Source organism: Rhipicephalus microplus, chromosome X, assembly GCF_043290135.1.
Source record: "Rhipicephalus microplus isolate Deutch F79 chromosome X, USDA_Rmic, whole genome shotgun sequence".
Taxonomy (NCBI): Eukaryota; Metazoa; Arthropoda; class Arachnida; order Ixodida; family Ixodidae; genus Rhipicephalus; species Rhipicephalus microplus.
Genome location: NC_134710.1, coordinates 25,016,050 through 25,037,959, shown reverse-complemented (window position 1 = coordinate 25,037,959; position 21,910 = coordinate 25,016,050). Strand labels below are relative to the sequence as shown.

General features: G+C 43.2%; 1 protein-coding gene across 2 annotated transcripts in view; it reads left to right on the top strand.

Moving 5' to 3' along the window:
- Positions 1–21,910, top strand: part of Grasp65 (Golgi reassembly-stacking protein 2) — an 80,015-nt gene that overhangs the window by 32,218 nt on the left and 25,887 nt on the right. For both annotated transcript variants that reach the window (XM_037426683.2, XM_075881991.1), the window contains exons 6-7: positions 2,140–2,251; positions 9,421–9,541. In XM_037426683.2, the coding sequence (XP_037282580.1) occupies positions 2,140–2,251; positions 9,421–9,541 (233 nt within the window). The remainder of the gene's footprint in view (positions 1–2,139; positions 2,252–9,420; positions 9,542–21,910) is intronic.

The window sequence follows — 21,910 nt, the reverse complement described above, 5'->3', positions numbered from 1 at the left end:
GTGACCAGGTTTTGTTACATTTCCTTCATGTTACAGCAATAGATAATTTTCTCAATCACAGTGTTTCCATTTTTGCATAGCAGGTAACTGGGGGTTGCACATGTCGGTGTCATTGCTTCCCAGTGCAGCCTGGAGCACCGGGAAGTAATACACCATGAGTGTACTGCATCTGTTGGTATGGTTGCAGAAAAATGGAATAAGGCACAAGTTGAAAAGTGCCTAGAAAAATGGAATAAGGCACAAGTTGAAAAGTGCCTAGCATTCCTCACAACTACCCCTGGAGAAACCACCAACTAGCCCAGACCACACGGAAGTGCACTCACTCAGACGAGGTGTCTTCTAGAAGGCCGCTTACATCAGCCTTCACGCGGCCTTCTTTCTACATTAAAGGCATTTGAGAGAGCTGTCTAGAGGCATTAGCAAAACCTCGTGTTGGTGGCTTCTTTTGGGTTGTGCTTGAAAAGTTGGAGTGGTTGCCACTGCATCTTTCGAGTTGTATCGCTCATGATCAGAACGTGATGGCTAGTGGTTTTCTACATTGTGTTGAGAATGTCTTTTTTTTTTCTTGCAAGAAAACCAAATAGGACCTTTCTGAAAAGGTGTAAAACGCAAGAAAGAAGGTGAAGTTGCTGTAACACTTTGCACTCAGCTCTCGATTGAAAACGTCTGTCTTGCAACTAGTAGAAAACATGAGTTCTGTTTTTCTAGAGCATTTTTTTTATGAAGTAAGTCAACTAGTCGAGGCTTTCACGGACGTTTTGGGTCAGTTTTTATCTAGGCAAGACGGCTGTGGTTAAAATGGTAGCGGTCGTTATAGATAATTCTACACTCAAAAATTTCATTCACCGAGAGCCTTCCATACTTGAAGGTTAAACGCAATGCAGACAGCTGAAACATAGGCCAGACATCGATTCTTAGCCAACCTGCAATGAGCAACGCATCTGGTCCAATATATGAATTTAGAGTCTGATGCGAGGCGCAACTGACGCAACCGGCATCTGTTGGCGTGCCCTGCCGGCCACCTTGCACTGTTGTAATCATTTAATAAACATTTCGTAATGATCCAAGGAGCTTTTCTCCATCATCAGCATTCACTTCATGAATTGGCTGCCATTTTTTTTTTTTTTGTACATGAATTTCGCATGAATCGTTTATGAAATATATTTGCCTTAGTGTGTGAAATGCAATAGTTCAGTGTGAAAGGGTAATTAATCTCTTTGTTTTATACTTTCTGGCTTTCATTAGTGCATCAAATCTTGTCTGTACAATATTTTTCTGCCATCTCTTAGGGTCACATGGTTCTTTTTTGGGGGGCCGGGGTGCAGTGTCGCATACAAAAATCGTAACAAAGAAGTCAACTGGAAAGAGGCCCTCGCAACAAAGCTTCATTTTGCATTGATTGCACATATAAAGAAAAGGAAACCTCATATTACGGATAACATTGCCACATAGTAAAACAAGATAAAACCATATAAAACCGCCTACCGCTTTAATTGTTGAGATGGGTCTTGAAATTCTTTAGTGCTTTATGGATTGAAATGAAACTTGTTGAGTTGAGGTATATTTGTGTGCAGATTTCAAGTACGCATTTTCTGGTATAATATGTAGGTGTTAAAACATCAAATATTTCATATGCTCTTTGGGAGTCAATGTTTACCTAACTGAGAGAGTGTAGAGTAAATAAGCGTTTCAGTATGATCTGGGCTTAGTGCTGGATGTAAGAAAACAAAACTGGATGTTCTAAACTAATTTGAGCAAAGGTTATGGTATGTTGAACATTTGCAATGGAGTGCGCATCAAGCTGAGATTTAAGTCAGAAATATTCAACATACCACAGCCTTTGTTCAGATGGGCTTAGAACACCCATTCTTATTTTCTTGTATTGCGTACTCATTCCAGGCCGTTCTGATGTGCTTATTTTACTTTACAACTCTCTCAGTTTAGGCTAACTGTGGCTCGCAAAATGACACTTGTAATTTAAAAAACTACATATTGTACTAGGCAAATGATTGCATATTTGAAATTGGCACACAAATATATACATAAACTCGGACAGTTTCACTTATATCGATAAAGAAATTCAAAAAAAAGTTTTCAGGCATAATGTTTCTCTTTAAAAATATTCTTTCTGGTTTTCAGTCTTGGCTGTGGTATTGGTTATGGCTACCTACATCGGATTCCAACAAAGCTTGCGGCCAAAGCTTCCTCGTGGCCCTCGGGTAGTGCTCCTGCAGGAGATGGTTTCTTAACTGTAAGTTTGTGTTGAATCCTAAGGGGGCTTGTGATACTGTAGGGTTATGGTGCGCAGGACCAGTTGTTTCAATAATGTTGCCTAAGACATAATACTTTGATGTAAGGGGAACACTATGGTAGTTTTCCCACATGCACATACAAAAAATGTACATTCATCCCTATTTTTATACGTGCTTGACTTCTTGGGGTTATTCATTGCATTGCTTTGTGGTACCGTCATGAGCAAAGGTGATGGTTCGTTGTCAGTGTATGCTCAAGAAGGAGGACACGGTGATGGGGGCACTGCAAACTTTTGAAAATGTGGGCTCAAGAACATGCCAGTGCCATCTTGCACTGCATCACTCAAGCCCGCGTGTCACCACTCCTGGCAAAGTGTGCATCAGCGTTCATACAATATTCATCAATATGTTTGTGGCCTTGTCTGATGCATGCGTGCTGTTAAAACTGAAATTTTATGCCAGCTGCAACTCCCTGCTGATAACACACTTCTCACATACATTGCCTGGATAGCTGCAAAGCTGACTTGGCTAACTTGGTCACGCTGAAGGCCTATGAAGAATTAATTTCCAAAGTGATGACAAGACATGTTAGACAGAACGAATGGTCATGCAAACAAATGATACTACAGGAATGCAGATGCTCACTTAAGCTGAGTTGATTGACAGTACACAGGTTTGGCCCCGCCGCGGTGGTCTAGTGGCTAAGGTACTCGGCAGCTGACCCGCAGGTCGCGGTATCGAATCCCGGCTGCGGTGGTTGCATTTCCGATGGAGGCGGAAATGTTGTAGGCCCGTGTGCTCAGATTTGGGTGCACGTTAAAGAACGCCAGGTGGTCGAAATTTCCGGAGCCCTCCACTACGGCGTCTCTCAAAATCATATGGTGGTTTTGGGACGTTAAACCCCACAAATCAATCAGTACACAGGTTTGAGTAGTGCAGTGACAGATGCTCTGGCTTGTTAATGACCACACGCTCACTGAGGTCAATTGCTTTCGGTCATGACTGTACTTTTTTGGCGTATGGCAGTGACAAAAATTTTCGATGCTGCTATACCAAGTTTTTCAAAATATAAGTCCAAAATTCTCAAAAATCTGGGAAATGCGATATTTGTTCGATGCGTTCAGATGACTTCTGTAGCCGTAGGCATATTAAAGGGGCCCTGAAACACTGTTTCAAGGAACCGTGTAATGAATTCACTGGAAGAGCTTATTGCCTCATGAATTCAACGCCGCAAAAATGTTAAGAATCAGTCTTGTACGAGCGGAATTACAAAGATTTGTCGCACACTGCCAACGCATTCTCTCTTCTCTCGTCCCAATGAAAACCCTGGAAGCTAAGCAAGGAGGGATTAAAGGGGCAAAGAAATGCGTCACGCGCACCTCGTGACCTCAAGCACTTTTTTTTTTCTTTAAATGCGCAACTTTTTCAGTGTAATTCCGCGCGCACGCGTGGACAAGTCGCGGTCTCCCGCGGCAATCTCTGTAAAGACCGAGCGTGCCATGTTCAAATAAGCCAATGGCTGATAGATGGGCTTATCATGAGTGATTTTCGGGCTTATTCTGTGATTTGTCGAGAGAAAAAAAAAGCAATTTTAGCTGACTTTCATCGTTTGTTTTGGATTTCAGGCCGCATGCAGCGCTATAATATTTAGCCTGCGTGCTGTAGGAAGCCTTTACTACCGACCGGCAGTGTTTTCTGACCATGCTCAAAAATCGTTGCAGGGCCCCTTTAAGATGGCTAAGGGCATCATTTTGTACAGTAATTAAGAAAGTTGAATTAGTAAACTTTTTGAATAGTGGAGTTAGCGGGTTGTGTCAAATGGGAGAATGAAAGTCCTTCAAGCGAAGAGCCCATTGCATGTTTGAGAAAAGCGGCCTGTAGTAAAAATTGTGATATAAATAAATTTCGCTTTAATCAGCGGCAAAAATGAAGCTGAAGCGCACTGAAGCACAACTGCCTTATTCTTCCGAGATGTTCAGAATGAGTGAGCGTTGTTATATCAACTATCAACCGACTTCATTTAGTGGATGTGCAGGCTGTGCTTGCAATTATGGCATGCATGGCACACACATATTAACGAATGCAGAACTACACCTCCTTAATTTTGTCTTGAATAGTAGTGTCATTCTGGTCATTTGCTTGTTGCGTTTATTGGTGCTTTAGTTTTGGTTTTGCTATTGAATTTGGTGGAATTTTATTTTGGCACAATAATTACTAGAGGCCTCTTTTTCTAAATGCCAGAGCTGTGATAGATTCGTCACATAAAGAACTTCAATTCTCTCTTTTGACATAACCGTCCAACTTCATTAATAAAAAAGTTGACTTCTTCAATTACATTCTGAAATGATGTCTTTGAGGTTGGTCAACACCTTCGAGAAAAAATATTACAGTTCTAGTCAAAAAGTTACAATTATGGTTTTGGCTTGTAGGGTTTTGGAAAATTTTGAGATTAGGATGATGAAATAGCTAAAAATGTCAAAGATTAAATTTATAAATTTCAAAAAGTGCCAAATCGCTCGTGTTATGCCTACAGTGACAACAAAAAACCTTTGGTGGGACTTAAACTGGGACTTAAACATGACTTGGCAGCTGTGTAGTAAAAACAACACCCTGTGCATCTAACCTCCATGATCATCATATCTTGTAGCCTAGGTGCATTATCATAAAATAAGTGAGAAAGTTAATAATTGGCAAGTTTGTTTTGCACGCAGTTGTCCATATTACGAAAAGTTACTGCTTGTTATCAATAATTCTGCTTGAATGCACAGCTCCACCTACAAAGAAACAGCACGCAAAATTTCATGTAAACATATTGATTAGAAGCAGAGCTATGATTGTTCGCGTAACACTAGGGTGCAAAAAATCACGCTTTGAAAAAAAATGGCTTTATAGATTAAAACCGATTGTCTATGTAACGAAGAAACATTCAATATGCCTGAAATTCATTAGGCTTATAGCTTGGAACCTCTTTTGAAATGGTACAAGCTTTTTTTTTTTAAGCGAGACAAAAGAAGTATCTTTTTCCTACCTTGTTTTGTGTCTATGGGTGACTCTCATCCCCGTGCTCTACTCTGGGTTCACGCTTTGCATATTGAAGGTCTATTTGCTTTTATGCTTCTTTTTCATCCAATACTTCGCCATGTTTCATGGAATATCATAACTTTGTCATTAAAATGCCAAAACTAAATCCAAGAACTAGAAATGGCATAGAAAACAACTCTTAACTGCTGAACGGAAACGTGCGCAATTTGACTAGTGAAGTGCTACAGCCAAGTAGAAAAAATTTTAAAATGAAATGAGACATTAATGGTTCCACAAGCTTCAAAACGTACTTAGATAACTTAGCATTACGTTATATACACATGAAAAATCTTTATGACGAGATGGTTGGTGTTGTGTAAACGGAAACATTCATTTTCTGTTTCGGATGCATCCATCTGGGGTTAAAATAATGTTGATAACTTTCGAGCGACTCAAGAGAGGTACATAATTTTTTCGCGAAGTATTCTTGAATAGACAAGGAACTCGAAAATGTGAAGTATGAAAAAACATTTTTTTTTTAATTCCTACCTTAAAGGGACACTAAAGGCAACTATTAAGTCGACGTTGATTGTTGAAATAGCGGTACAGAAACCTCGCAGTGTTACTTTCGTGCCAAGGAAGGGCCTATTTTGAAATAAAATCACGTTTTAGTGGTCCGCATCGGGTTAGCGCACTTCAAATTACCCGGCTCAAGAAACAGACCGACTGGACCTACTCACGTCACTGTTGCCGTGCACGTTTCCCGGCTTTACTGTGCTCTGTGCTAGTAGCAGCAGAACGAAAGTAGCTGGAGCTACAGCAGCAACAACGGCCTTTGATCAATTTCCCGCCATCAGCTCCGAGATCGCAGACATTTTTTGGTTCAACTGCTCCCCGCTAGATGGCACCTCCTGTCCAGTATAACTACGCGAAAATTGAATTTTCGAACCACTCGCGTCAATCCCCATAGTAACCTCCGGCAGTTCTTTTTTCCATTGATCAAACAGAGACGAACAAGAAGCAATTTATTGCATCTCTTGATGCACGGAAGGTTCTTCATTTAGTGCAGCTAGATCGATTACTAGTGAGTAATTGTAGGCGCTCCGTCTGATGTCATAGGGATCATTTTGAGAATGATCCTACTGCGGCGCATGTGTTCTTGTGCATTTACTTTGATTTCTCGGTAAGTAGGGCACTGTTGTTGATAATATTGCCTTTGTAGATGTCATACATTGAGCTTTCACTCTGACGTAAATTATTTTACTTTAGTGTCCCTTTAACCATCTTCAGTTGCCTGCTGCTACAGAAAAAGCAATAGTAAAGACAGCAAGCAAATATGTCATTTTGCTATTTTTGAGAAATAACAACATGTTTCTTTAAAGGGACACTAAAGTGAAATAACAATTTATGTCAGAGTGAGAGCTCAATGTATGGTAACATCTAGAAAGGCAATAAGGCAATATTATCAACGACAGTGCTCTACTTACCAAGAAATCAAGGTAAATGATCTCGATGACATCAGATGAGCCGCCTACAATTAATCACTAGTAATTGATCTAGCTGCACTAAAGAACCTTCCGTGCATCAAGAGATGCAATAAAATATTGCTTGTTCGTTTCTGTTTGATTCATGAAAAAAAGAACCGCTTTACTATGGGGAATGACGGGAGTGGTTCAAAAGTTAAATTTTCGCGTGGTTACACGGGACAGGTAGGGCCATCTAGTGAGAAGCAGTTAAACCAAAAAACATCTGCAATTTCGGAGCCAGTGGCGAAAATTGATCATTGGACGTTGTTTCTGCTACTAGCGCAGTGAATCTGGGCAACGTACGTTGTGCTCGGCAACAGTGACGCGAGTCGGTCCGGTCAATCTGCCTCTTGAGGAGGGTAATTTGAAGTGCGCTACCCCGATGCGGACCACTAAAACGTGATTTTATTTCAAAATAGGCCCTTCCTTGGCACAAAAGTAACACTACGAAGTATCTGGACTGCCATTTCAACAATCAACGTCGACTTAATGGTTGTCTTTACTGTCCCTTTTAACAGCCTGTGCTCTATGATGTGTATGCGTGCATATCAGTCATGTAAGTTTGAATAGTGCAGTTGACAGTAAACAGACAACTGAGAACACGCACATGTGCATGCACACAGCACAGTGGTAGTGCTCTACATCCATGCCATATCTCACATTCTGAAAGGATTGTGAGAAAGCCCAGTGTGGATGTCCCCCCCCCTCCCCACTTCTGCAATGCGAGGGACATTGCAGGAGAATTAGTTTCAGCAAAGAAATTTACCTCTTGTTCCATAAAACGTAGTAAGCAATTGGTGGATTGTCTTGAAAGCGTGATTTATTCGGGCCCCTTGTTGTGTGCTCAAGCGTACATTGACCTAACGAGCCGTTGTATCAACCACAGGTTGAAGGAGCATAAGCACATCTTTACTAAATTTCTGGGCGTCTTGCTACTCGTAAAAAATGTGGCTGTGTTATCCATGTTTGATAAAACAATCTCAAAAAGGCAAAACATAGATTGATCAGCGAAATCATTGAAGTGTGTGAAACAGAAAAAAATGAGTGTCAGCATGGCGTCTTTAGCACTGTTAACAACAAAGTTACATTTTTTGAATTGTCAGCCTAGTTTGGTTGCAACAGGTTGGGGTTGTGGTGGTAAGCATGTGCGTGTACGTCCTTCCTTGATATATTTTTCTACCACCTTTCTTGTTTTATTTTCACCTGCTCATGTTTGTGCACGAATATAGAGTACAGCCTCGGTGATATGAATCTCCCAGGGTGATGAAAATATTTGTATCATCCAAAATTCGTATAACCAGAAAACATGGAAAATCAGTATGTGACTTAAAAAAGCTGGCATATTTTTTGTACATTGTTTCTCAGGATTGCAGAAGCATCATAAATAGCTCTGAATGATAGTTTCTAGACGTAAATGATCTATGGCATGTGTGCGGAGCAAGATGTGTCACGACCCTTGGCCGCTTGTAGCCCCTTCCTGAAGTTAGTATGTTTTATCACATGGCGCCAAAGTACTGCAGCGAAAGTGACTTAAAGAGCACTTCGCACACAATTGATGAAGGCAAGAAAATTTTACAACTGCTGTCATTCACTGTTATTTTGTTATTTGGGAGATTTGCTCAACATTTAAGTCTCTCTCATGTAGATTGGAGGGTTGGCAGATGTGTGCATTCCCAATGGTTGTACATGTTTATATTGCGAGGCCTAGCTTCTCCTTTCTCATTCCTAGGACATGGCTTGTGTCAACAAGGCAGGCACATGTAAGCACAGTGCAACATTGCTGCATCGGGCACAGCAGCATGCGTCGGGGGATAGGAAAAAAATTGATAAATAAATGACAACACCAATTCCATCTGTAATTTAGACAAGAAGGCAGGCGAACGTGTATTGGGGCCTCGAAGATTTAAGTGCATAATCTCTAAGGACACCATGCAGCGTGAATGCCCGCACTAGGCAACCACTGCCGCGCGTGATTGATGTGTTTTTTGCAGCAGACCTGTTCAAACCTTAGAGGTAGTGTACATTCGTATCAAACGTCGAAGGGCAAAAATGATTCGCAACAACCATATTCCATTATATTGCAGAATAATGGGCCTTAACCAGGACTGCAGGAAAATTTGTATCACCACGACATTTGTACGAGCCGTGATCATATCATCGAGCTTTTACTCTATGTGCATACACACATATGTTGCGTGTGCATGAAAATAAACATTTTCAGTCGAATGTAACCAAATTGAAGAGAAAAACAGCATTGTATCTGTATGTGTGTTCCTCTGTCTGCATTCCCTAGGGCTGTACAAATTATGGTTTTCAACCATCTAGCCCCTCAACACACTTGACCGAAATGCTTATCAAGTGTTATTTCATATCTTTGGATGCTGTAAGCATTTGTTGCATCACTGTCTTTTATCAACATGTAGTTGTCATGCACAAAATCACTGGTTAGAATTCTGATGACTGCCAGTACCTATTATTACTAATTATGAAGGGAAATAGTGTGTTTTGTACTAAATTATTTTTATGCTGTTTCAAAGTCAGTGGGTAACACTGCATGAAACCCCTGCACTATTGGTTAAAGCTTATTATGTTACTTTTTGGCGACTTCAATTTTTTTGTAGGTCCAGCTGAGTGCACCAAGCATTGTTAGTGACCCTACAGCAGCACTAGCACAGAAAGTCAATGCAGTCTCCTTGAGCGACGCGTCTATGCAACCAGCTGCAGACTCCTCCTCTTCTTCACGTAAGATTTGCTTGACAGTACTTATTGTCTAAACAGGATGGCATTGTGCTCGTATTACATAAAACAAGGATTTCTTTGTGGTTGACTGTCACTGTATTTCATTAAAAATGACCAGATATAAATCTGGGTAAGAAGTGCAGTCTGTAGCATAATCAAAAGTTGTGTCCCAATTTTTTATGCTTTAGAAGGGGAAAATTTTAATAAATTGAGTAAAGTCAACTCTCATTAATTGAAACTCGAAGGGACCTCGGAATTCTCTTTGACTTATCAAGAGGTTTGAATTATTAGAAGTTCCCAGATCCTTTGCCTTTGGGTGAGCCTTTGGGTGATGTGACGCCACACATTACGATTAGGCATTGGTTTGATCACATTTAAAAGTTTTTTAAGTGTCTTTAAGCTAGAACTACATCCAGTGAACACAAAGCAGAGGTGTAAAGTTACAGGTTTATTGGCCATTTACTGCTAACCAGCCCTTTTGAAGAAATCGTGAATTGCCAACTGCTGCATTGCTGCAGGCATGTGCCTTCAGCACAAAGCTCTCTGTACCAGTTGAGAAGGGTAATGGTTTACCATGCGTGCGCTTCGTTTCAAACACTTGTTTACTTGCAAAGCTTTCTTTCTTGAAAGCCTCAGGTGCTCATTTTTCATTTTTAGACTGCTAGGATTATATAATCACACAAATTATTAAATAGTAGTGGGAAGGCAACAGACATTTTTTGGTATGGGCCTGCAAAGAGTATGAATTAACCGAATGATGGAATTTGAATTAGGCGGCTTTTAAACACATTTAAAGAACAGAGGGCCAACCTAAAAATCATATTTTGTTTGAATTAATCAAAGGTATGAATTATCAGAGTTTGAATTATCGTGAGTCTACTGTAGTTAAAAAGGGGGTTAAGGGTAGAAGGAAGTACAGTAAACTCCCAGTGCATGGAAATCTCTTACGCACATCACAAATGTTGTGTATATGAAACAACCGCTTCTAATATTATGGGTTTTTACTTTAATTCTATACTTCTGTTTATCTCTCAATAAATGAAACTCCTCTTAAATGGAACATGTTTTCCTGTTACCTTCAGGTTTCATTTAACGAGAGTCTGCTGTATTACAAGTTCTTAAAGAAAAAGCTCAGCAACAGGATTTTACTCATTCTTGTAATTATGATTAAAATGATATGATTGTCGGAATTTTTAATTAGTCTTTATGGCAGGATTTAGGTGAAGTCTCAATGTCATGATGCTCTGGTGTCTAATGTAATATGCTGCTTGTACTATACTGCTGGCATTCTTGGTCAGGGTACACACATTGCCAACCTACCATAATCTTGCTAGGTGGAAGTGGTTGCCAGTTGGATTTGTTTTTATCTATAAATGACTTATATAATGTATACCTGCCAAGTCCCCCGGATTACTCGGGAGACTCCTGGATTTTGAACGTTTTTCCCGGTTGTACGGCTCATAGGAAAATCTCCAAAAAAAAACCAGTTTTTCCCCGCACGTCCAGTGAATTTTCTGGCCACGTAGCAAAAAGGAATGTTCTTTTTTTTAATGATTGTAGCAAGGTTCAATGTACGTTTGCAACATGCGAAAGACAGCTCCAGAACGTGCCGCCTGCCGTGTAGGAGCAGTGAAATCGCGCATGGCTGCGCAGTTTTGGGGGTCACGCACATTAACGAAAAAAGAGAGAAAACTCCATTGTAGCACAGGGAGGGCAATGACACCTTGGTACGGCTGTTGCTTTTGCTAGCTGTTGAATGTGCCAATTCCAGAAAAGATGGTGGTCAGACTGCTCGCAGTGCTGTGCCACTTCACTCCTAGTGCGCCACCATAATCCTCTTGGCTGTTCTTAACTTGTGTGACCCGCGAAAATGTACTGCCGAGGCTTTGACTGCAGCTTTTGTACCCACGATCAGCTACCCAGAAAGGAGGCGATCCTTTCCTCTGTTGAAAAGAGCTCCAATGGAATATTGTAAATAGGCGTGACTCCCCCCCACCGAACATGAAATGCCGGCGCACATCAGCCGTTGTGGTAATGTTGTACTTCCGTGCAAGTACACACACAAAAAAAAGTGCGTTCTATTTACTGTAGGAGAGAACGCTCGCAAAAAATTTGGCGCCAACACTCGTGATGCAGGTGGCTGTTGTTTGATGTCGTGACGTGAGGTGGGACGTTGCGCGTACAGATGCGCTACACGAAATTTGAAAATTGATCCTAGATGTGTTGTAGGTTATATCAGGTGTTAATGTTTCGACGTGATGCGTTTGTGTACACTCAAATCTATCCCACAAGTTTTTCCGCCTTCAAAATTTTGTCACAACTTCTTTAAGTGGAGCCCAGCACTTACCCATGTCTGTCGAGTTAGCACGTTCGCCAGCGCTCGCGACCATCCCCATCTCACCGGTGCCCATTATGGTTCTTTGCCCGCCGAAGTTTAAAGGCCAAACCTCATAAACACGAAAATGCTCGCGACAGCGACAAGCGACGTAGATTGCCTTCGCGTGAACATTTCCTAGTGCAGTCAAACCTCATTCACGCGACGGCTTCGGCGGGCGAACTCCACCGTTGCTTGCATGAGGCCGTCACCTCGTACCAAGAAAACCTCGTAGTGAGCGGTATGCAATTTAAAAATAACATCTATTGTTGTGTAATGAAACGGAAAGTGTTCATTATTGTCTTGCAGCACTTTTTTTATGTGCACTTGCATAAACAATACGTTATTTCTTCGTTATGCACGCGTGACTTGGGCGGTGAGGAGCATGAGAGGAGGTGGTGATTTCGCGGCACATGAAGAGAACCGGCAGTACGTCAGTCATTTACAGTATGGTCCATTCTTGGAGGGAACACGGCAACGCGTGGCTGGCGGCCTGCGTGGTACAAACTGGCGGCGAGATTTGTAAACACAGTGCATGCGCATAGACGCGAAAGGGTGGGGCTTGCCGCGTTCACTTTTTCACGGTGCGATTCATGTCCCCACCACTCTCCCTGCTCCTCCCCGGGTAATCAGCACACAGAAAAAAAGTGCCGTTCGTTTGTTGTTGTGCTTTCTCGGCAACTTTGTTGAGATTCCATCATGGCTACAGCATCCGATTTCAGAATACAGGCGAAATGCGAAAAAAAAAAAAATCCATGTGCATATAGTATTTGGAAAAAGGTTAAGAAAATGTGTGTTTGAAAATGCTTTAATGTATCCCGCTACGGTGGGACACAAAATTATATAATTATTGTGGTTCGCAAGACCCAGCAAATGTTAGTTTTAACTCGCATTACATTTCGTTTTCTTCGTTGAAGCGAAAATGCTAGAAGCTCCTTATTTGGAATATGCAATAACGTTTACTTTTCCAAAAATCATTTCTTTTCACCAATACGCATGCTGAAAAACGGTGCACGTAGAACGCTACAGAGTAAACGAAAAAAAATGTATTCCTAAAACCTTTGTGACAGACAGGTCGAGTGAGGTCAGATCTGTAGCCTCGAAACATTTCAATAGTGCTAAGGTAATGGAACACATCTGTGCCATGCGAAACACAAAATAAAATACAGATCTGTGTAAGCAAAATAGGACTACGTGTGACAGAACTAGGCACTGCAAAAAATTATATTCGTAATGCTAATGATTACGCTGGTATTGAGAAAGTGGCCTTTTCGCAATGGCAGTGACAGCACGCTGGCTCTATTTGGTGTACAGCTCGACTATTCGAAGCCTTTCGTCCTCATCTACTCTACCTATGCTGCTTCAAAAACTAGCTCTGCCGAAAATGGGATCAGCGAGTAAATACGCCGCCAGCTGTGGAATTCTGTGAAAGTGATAACGAAGCCCATCCATCACTCGCGTAGCCTGGTGTTTGTGCTTATCAAAAATGTAATTGTAAGCTTTCCAAATGCTGTTCAAACCAGCCAGCCCCTTCTGATAACAGACATAGAAATCGATGGTCGATGAAGCGAGCACAGCAAGCTTGTCGCTAGCGCTCGCCGAGCGTAGGGCGGGGAAGTAGCAGACGACGCGGGCGAGTACCGCCTTTGCGATTCAGCACGCATGCTCTGCATTTCCAAATCTCGCCAGAAGTTGGCGCCCCACGAACTGCCGGCCACGCGCTCGCGTGTTTCCTCCAACAGTGAACCGTACTGTACATCCTGTTCCGGTGCTTTGAGCAGAGCACTTCCGGGTGATGGGCGACGGTTTGTAAATCTGGCAAACCGAACAATCGCACGAAAACAACCACGCGATACGTCGTGCTCATAACATCGCTCGTCGCTGTCGCATGCATTTTCGTGTTTACAAGGTTTGGCCTTAACTCGTAAGCAAGCGACGACGGGCCTTATCGCATGTGCCCTTCGCATGACGGGGACGACCGGGTCGTTTCATCTCTTCTTCACTCGCATTCGTCCCTATTGCTAGCGCGCTTTTATTCGCACCTGAAACAGACGATGCGTAAGCAATGTTATCGATTTGGACTCTGTACAGATGAGCGGCAACCGCGAAATTCCGCTGACAGTGTGTGCCCCCACCCCCCCACCCCATTGAGTAGATCTCCCGGATTCTGTTTCTTAAAACTTGGCAGGTATGATAGTGCATAAATAGCAGTATTGATGGGCCTAAAGATGGTGCAAGTTGCTTTGTAATAATTTAAAAAATTCTCATCTTGGATACGGTATTGAAAGTTGTTACCTACTTACTGTAGCCTCTACATTCATTAGAGTGACTGGTGTAGCAAATATATTTACATTGTTTCGTCATCATACAAAGTGATATCTCGAGAGAATTTTTTCGGCTCGTAATATAAGTAATGTACATTGACTGTAGTAGCATCACCATTATAAATCTTCAACAAATTTCTGAAGTGATATCTAACCAAACAAGGTTCTAACTGAGACTTTCGCTTCTCTCTCTCAAAACAATCATTATGTATTACCGTAAATACTCGAATCTAACACGCACTTTTTTCCGGTTAAGCGAGTTCATAAATCGCATGCGCGTTAGAATCACGTACGAAAAATAAATGAATACGGTCATTTTATTGCCATCGGCATTTCTGAAACGGCCACCCCCTAAGTGTGTCGGCATTGCGCGTCGGCCATTTCTGCCTACGTGTTTCCCATGAGCGGCACTTCGTACGTGTGCTGAGGAGTTCGTCATCTTGTTGTGCATTAGCATCGACGGCATGGAAGGGCCGACTTTAAAAACTCGAGTGCACCACGATGTCGCTTTTAAAAGAAAAGTCATCGCGTGTGCCGAAACAGACGGAAATCGGGCCGCATCGCGGTCGTTCGCAGTTCCGAAACGTGCGTGCGGGACTGGTGGAAACAAAAGCAGAAGATTGTCGACAGCAAACATTCACGCAAAGGCTTCAGTGGATCATAGCAGGGTCGGTTTCCGCAAATTGAAGAGCTGCTCAGCGAGTATGTGATTGAGCAGTGAGCGGCACAGCGGCCCGTGACGACAGAACTGCTCCAAGTGCAGGCTGTGCAGTTAGCCTTAGAAAAAGGGCTAATGCAGAGCCAGTTTAAAGCGAGCAGGTGCTGGCTAACTAACTTTATGAAGAGGAAAGGCTTTTCCCTCCGAAGGCGAACGGGCATATGCGAAAAGTTGCCAGAGGAGTACAAAGAAAAGCTTCACAGTTTTCAGAGGTTTGTCCTAAACTTGTGGCACAACAACGGCTACCTGCTTAGGCAAATCAGGAATGCCGATCGGACGCCTCTTTACTTTGATATGCCTGTCACCACAACCGTCGAGAAAAAGGGGGCGAAGCAAGTTTGCGTGCCGACATTGGGCCACGGTAAAACTAGAGTGACGGCAATGCTCCGTTGCACGTCAGATAGGCACAAACTTCCCCCATACCTCATATTTAAATGGATGACCCTCCCGAAAGGGGTCGTTTTCCCGAGTGGTGTGATCGTGCGGGCCAACGAGAAAAATAGGTGCGCGTTGTGATCCATGTCTTTTTTTTTTTTTTTTTTTTTCGTCCTGGAAACCGGGTGCGCGTTACAATCGAGGGCGCGGTAGAATCGAGAAAATACGGTAGCCTTATGCTATATTATGTCAGGACCAGTTTCATTCTCCACTCTTCAAATTATTGATCGTGCCTCGTAGGCAATTATGAAGAATAAAAAAAAGAACAAAGAAAGAAATTACTAGAGAAGACACATGCATTTTTGTACATATATTTCTTTTCATATTGCTATGGCTCAGTTTAGAACTTTGCTTTTGTAAACATTCTATAATGATAATCAGAGTCCTATACACCTCCTATAAGCTGAAAATTAGCACCATGTGCAGTCGTGGAACACTGCAATATCAGCAGGTTAGGATTAACCTGTCGGAGTTAAGGTTAGGGTTAACGCATTCTCTTGTTTTTCGCCAGCTTGTGTAATTGGCATGCATGCTCATTTTGAGACCTAAATCATCATTGGAAACCTCATGATCAATGCTCTGAGATAGGGCTCGCAAGTTGTCAATCAAGAAATGCATTCTACTTTTTAATTTTTTTGTTGGCATTTTCATTTGTCATGACTGTAGGCAACTAAAAGTTTAGACTTCAGAAAATGATTTCAGTGTTACTGTGCCTCGATTTGTCAATAAATTTATCCTGGTTTTATCATGTGCCAGCCTCACTAGTTTTATTTGTCCTTATGCCAAAACAAATTTTACAGCTGCAAGAGCTTTTTTCTGTTCATGGTAGAGCTGTGTATGGATCTGGGGTTTCACGGCGTCATCTGTGTGCAAAAATGTCCAGTCCATCACCAAGTTGCTAGTGTCCCCAGGCTTTCTTAGATGGTCGTAGTCATCCACACTGGAGCACGATGAACTGAAATCAAAAACGGAAATGCGAGCTAGTTGGTAATGAGTGAATGAAAGAAGGGAATTTTCTAGGGCACGTTTCTTTGTTCTGAAACTCTCTTAATGATAAATGGATGTTCAAGCCAGGGAAGGTATATGTGACATCAATTGTACCATTTCAAATGTATTGTACTAATTAGGAGATAAGTGTATTGTACTAATTAGGAGATAGATGTGAAGAAAGTAAAGTATAGGGGATGAAAAGACAACTTGCCGCTGGCAGGGACTGAACCTGCAACTTTCGGATAAGGCTTTTGATGTTCTACTAATTAAACTACGGTAGTGGTCGTCTTCTCACCCACTTAATCAGGTACTTTGGTGCATGCAAACCTGCAAGTGTTTAAGTATAAAACCTGCATCTGCCACGCCTGTGCCCTGCCAGATTCGCATGTGTTAGGGCAACAGCAAACAATTATTGAAATAATAAACTGAGGCCGTATCGGTTTCATATTTTGATGCAAGTTGATATGTACAGGGGTGCAACAGCTGCTCAAATTGTGCCTATTTGATACAATTCCTGATTGTTGTGCCAAGGTGCGCCAAAAGCGTGAAATTTGCTGAAATTATGCCATGCTGCGTCATAATGCCCTATCTGCCTCAAATTTTCTTAGCTGCCCTGATTTCGACAAGAAATGTGGGACACGTCGGCTACCTGCAGTTTGCGCAATGAGTCAAAGCACGCAAACCCCAACTATAGTGCCTAGATTATACTTAGAATATTCTTGGCACCCGTCCTACGCTCGTGAGATGCGATCGACCACATAAAGTAACAACGCTTTGCGCCCTTCGGTCTGATGACCGCAGCGGACACCTATCGGCGGGACGACGGAACGTCAAGACGAAAATGCGTTGCTGTAGCCACCAATTATTTGTGGGGAATGTAAATTTCCTAGCCCGAAAATGCGGCTATGGCTTGTTAGGAACTATGCCTGGAAGTGTATGCCGCGTTTTTCTCACAAGAACAAGCTCAATGTGCTGCGAACGGCAGCGTTGCCAGTGGCCACGTTGATTGCCTTAGCAGTGACACAAACTTTTTTTTTTGTCTTTAAGTTGCGCTGTTCCAGCCACGGTCATGGCAATAGATGTCCAATATCGTCGCCGGCCCTACTGGTGCGCGCCGTTGTTGCTTTACCCGTGCAAACCCACGTTGCATTGGAGAACAAGCGGTACCTTACCTGACAGTGAAAGAAAAAGAATGTGTGAAGTGTGGGGATGGGGAGGTGTAGCGGTTATAAAATTTCTTGGGTTGGGATTCTAACTAGCACTGGTATACGCAGTATACCAGTGCCCTGCGAAAAAGTGTATTGAAATTTGGAAGGGTCTGTTAGCACTAGTCACTGGACACTGCACATTTTGTTCAATTACTCGTGCGTTTGTATGCTGCATAATTCTGAGTACCAGTATAATTATGTCGTATAAATAAGCTACTGGCAATCATTTGGAGCAGTGAATGGCATTCCAACTTCCCTAAAAAACAAACTAAATATTGTGTGCCAGTTTCTTTTTTTTTAACCATCCGTAATCCTCAGTTTTACGGATCTCAAATTTCAAGGTCGTAAGTTAGGCAGATTTATATTGTTACGTGGAAAATAACAGTAGTCAGTCTGCAGCCACAACGCAGCTCACCGACAACGTCCACTTCTTCACTCTCAGTCTGAGGCACCTTTCTTGGGTATGTCCCACTATGCCCTGTTTCAGTCAACCGAAATCACGTAACACAACTCCCGGCGGCAAAAGCGCCGACTCGGCGAGCTTGCGGGGCCACAGCAGGAGCAGTGAGGTAACGCTTGAGCCCTGATACGCGGACGATGTTCCGGGACAGCAGAGCAAAAGAGGTTGATGGATTATCAGGGACAATTTCATATGTAGTGTCGGTCACTCGTCTAAGCACGCGGTATGGGCCCGTGAAACGAGAGAGAAGCTTCTCTGAAAGGCCTCCATGTCGCGTAGGGGACCAAAGAACGAGGGAACCTGTCGAAAAGTGTTCGTCGCGATGCCACTCGTCGTAACGATGCTTCTGCGAGTCTTGAAACGCAATTAAACTGCTGCAGACAAGCTGACGAGCATGGTCAGCTCGGGTAATAGCGTCGCGTGCATATTCAGAAGTAGACTGCGCAGCGGCTGGCAGGAAAGTATCCAACGGCAATGTTGGTTCGCGTCCAAACAGAAGGTAAAATGGCGAGTACCCAGCAGTGTCATGCCAGGAGGAATTGTATGCGAACGTCACGTAGCGTAGTGCAAGGTCCCAATCACGATGGTCGACCGAGACGTATTTCGATAGCATGCCTGTCAGGGTACGGTTTAAACGTTCTGTAAGCCCGTTTGTCTGGGGATGGTACGATGTCGTGAGCTTATGTTTGGTAGAGCAGGAACGCAGGATATCGTCAACCACTTTCGAAAGGAACGTACGGCCTCGGTCTGTCAGCAGTTGACGAGGGGCTCCATGCACTAAAATGTGATCACGTAGTAGAAAATCAGCGACGTCTGTAGTGCAGCTTGTTGGCATGGCTCGCGTAACTGCATAGCGGGTCGCGAAATCTGTAGCAACCGCGACCCACTTGTTTCCGGAGGCGGATGTTGGGAAGGGAAAGAGAAGGTCCAAACCAACACGGAAGAATGGGTCTGATGGGATGTGGATGGGCTGAAGATATCCGGACGGGAGTCCCGATGGCTTTTTGCGACGCTGACAAATTTTGCAAGCGTTGACATAACGTCGTACAGAGCGTGAAAGGCCAGGCCAGGCCAGTGAAGCGGCGGCGCGCACAAGTGGAGCAATCAATCAGAGCAGAATTGGCGGCAAGAAAATCGAGGCCTAGTATGAGGTCGTGGGGACATGTTGCAAGCACGGTAAAAAGGACAACCACTTGATGACCCGCTACGGTAAGTTGAGCTGTGCACACACCGACGACAGGGACTGTTGTGCCATCTGCAACTTGGACGACACTGGTCAAGGGGGGCGTGAGGACCTTCTTCATGTGACGACGACAACCTGAACTCATAATAGAGACGTGAGCGCCTGTATCAATCAAAGCTTCAACAGGTGTGCCATCAACATATACTTCAAGGGTGTTCCGGTTCAAACGTAAGGGCAACAGAGGATTTTTGGGTAAGGTTGACCGAGCAGCTTCAGTTCCAGAAGCTGCGCAGCCTAGTTTTCCGGACATGCGGTGGTTAAACGATGGCGAGGGAGAGCGGCGATGCGTATTTGAACGAGAAGGGCGGATTTGAGGCGGCGGCGACGACGGGACAGGGAAATGCTGTAGACTCAGTGCGGGTCGGATAACGGTGGTTTGGTGGACGAAATGAGTTTCAGTAAGCGGGGTACTAGCCAGAAAGCATAGATGGCCACTGGCTGCGGTAGTAACGAGCGTTGTGTCCCGCGCGACCACAGCGGAAGCAGATTGGCCTATCATCAGCTGTTCGTCATTCAGACAGGTTTCTGGTTCGAATAGAGTATGGACGGCGACGTCTCACGTCCACAGAAGCTATCGAGGGATCAGTATTATCCAGGGTGGGTGCAGTGGACAGGATACCCAGGTTAGCGAATTCCTGGCGGACAACAGCCTGGATCAAAGAGACAGCTGCCGTTGAGGCGTCGGACAACGTCTGTTTGTTGGCAGCCGGGTAAGCAGCCTCGAGTTCACGTCGGACGATGCGCGTCATGTTTTCGATGGTAGACGGATGACAAGGAGTGGCTTCGCAAGGCGACGTTGCCGCGGTGTAGGGTAGGCGCTGGAACTGGTGCAAAATGCGTCGACTCTTCGGCTGCTCGAGACGGCGGCACTCTTTGATCACAGCGTCGATGGTCGTTACGTTCGTAAATACAAGCAGGCTAAATGCATCGTCGGCGATTCCTTTTAAAATGTGCGAAATCTTGTCGGCCTCAGTCATGTTGGGATCAGCCCTTTGACACAACGCTAAGACGTCCTGAATATAATAAGTCAAGTAGGGCTCAGTGGACGTCTGTGTACGTACGGCCAATTGCTTTCGGGTATCAAGCTATTGACCAAACGGGTTGCCAAAGAGGTCGCGGAGCTGTTGTTTAAACATTTCCCAGCTTGTGATTTCGTGCGCATGGGTATCAAACCAGATGCGAGGGGTCTTGTCAAGATATAAAATAGCATTCGCAAGCATAACGATTGGGTCCCAGCCATATTGCTTGCTGACGCGCTCGTATATACTAAGCCACTTGTCCACATTTGCGTTGTCCTCTCCAGTAAAGGCACCAGGATCACGGGGTTGCGTTAGGGCGACCGGGTTGCTGTTGTTGCCGAAGTTGGTGGCTAAGCCGTATTCTCACCCGGAGCCATGGTAGCAGACTTAAGGAGGCGTCCACTGCGTAGCTCCATTGTCAAAAGAGCACCCAGCACTTCCACCAAAATGTTACGTGGAAAATAACAGTAGTCAGTCCGCAGCCACAACGCAGATCACCGGCAATGTCCACTTCTTCACTCTTAGTCTGAGGCACCTTTCTTGGGTATGTCCCACTATGCCCTGTTTCAGTCAGCTGAAATTGCGTAACAATATTTAAATTAGAAGAGTCTGTCAAATGATGCAACAGCAGCAGCAAATGCTAATATGGACTTTATCATTGTTTGCTCACTGGGGTGGTTCAAAATACCACTCTTATTGAAATAGCAAAGCTGATGTTCACACTGCATGATTTAGGTGATGTTGAATAGTTTATACATATCTTTTTTCTAAGTGTGAGCACTTTTTTTATACTGTTCCAAATTTGGTGTTTCGTGCTCCATTTTGCTGCTCTAAAAATTGCTCTGAATTGTATTTCGGCTGTTGCACCCCTGTATGTATTGCCTTTGGAAAAAAATTTCTCAGCATTGCACTTGTGGTAAGTTGGTTTTTTCACAAGCTGTAGCAAAATAAAATGAATTGCACCAGTAGCTGCCAATCTATTTAGGTTCCTCACTAGCCATGTAATGACCACATATAAATAGGACTCCTGAAGACCAACATGCATACGATGAAAGACAGAAGGAAACACCAACGACAAAATGTCTCTGGTGGTGGAAAAACATAAAACACCAATGAAAATAATGCAGAAAAAGCCAAATGCATTGGCAAAGCAGACAAAATAATGCATATGCTTTATATTGAACTATTTTAGAACATGGCAATGCTTTAATGTCAATGCATAAGAACAGTTACTGCTACATGGAACCAAAATGGCTGGAACACTTGATATGTAAAACATCATGCAGTGTTAAATGCCCCTAGAGGTTGGCTATTCTTCGCAAAACTGGCTTTTTCCTCTTTTCATGGGTTTCTGAGTGTGACAAGTGCGATTAGTTGGGCGAATGTTTAAAATTTTATAATAACAAATCGAATAGCATTGTATTTGATCCTGTTTTTCGAATCGAATAGTGTATAATGTAAATGCAGAACACTTTTTTTAATAATAAGCACTCGTGTAGAAACATAAATGGAATGAAATGTTAGAGGTGTGAAGTTTCTTGTTTTAATAATTGGAATTAACAAAATGCACATAGCCCAAAATCTTTCTTTGATTAATGTTT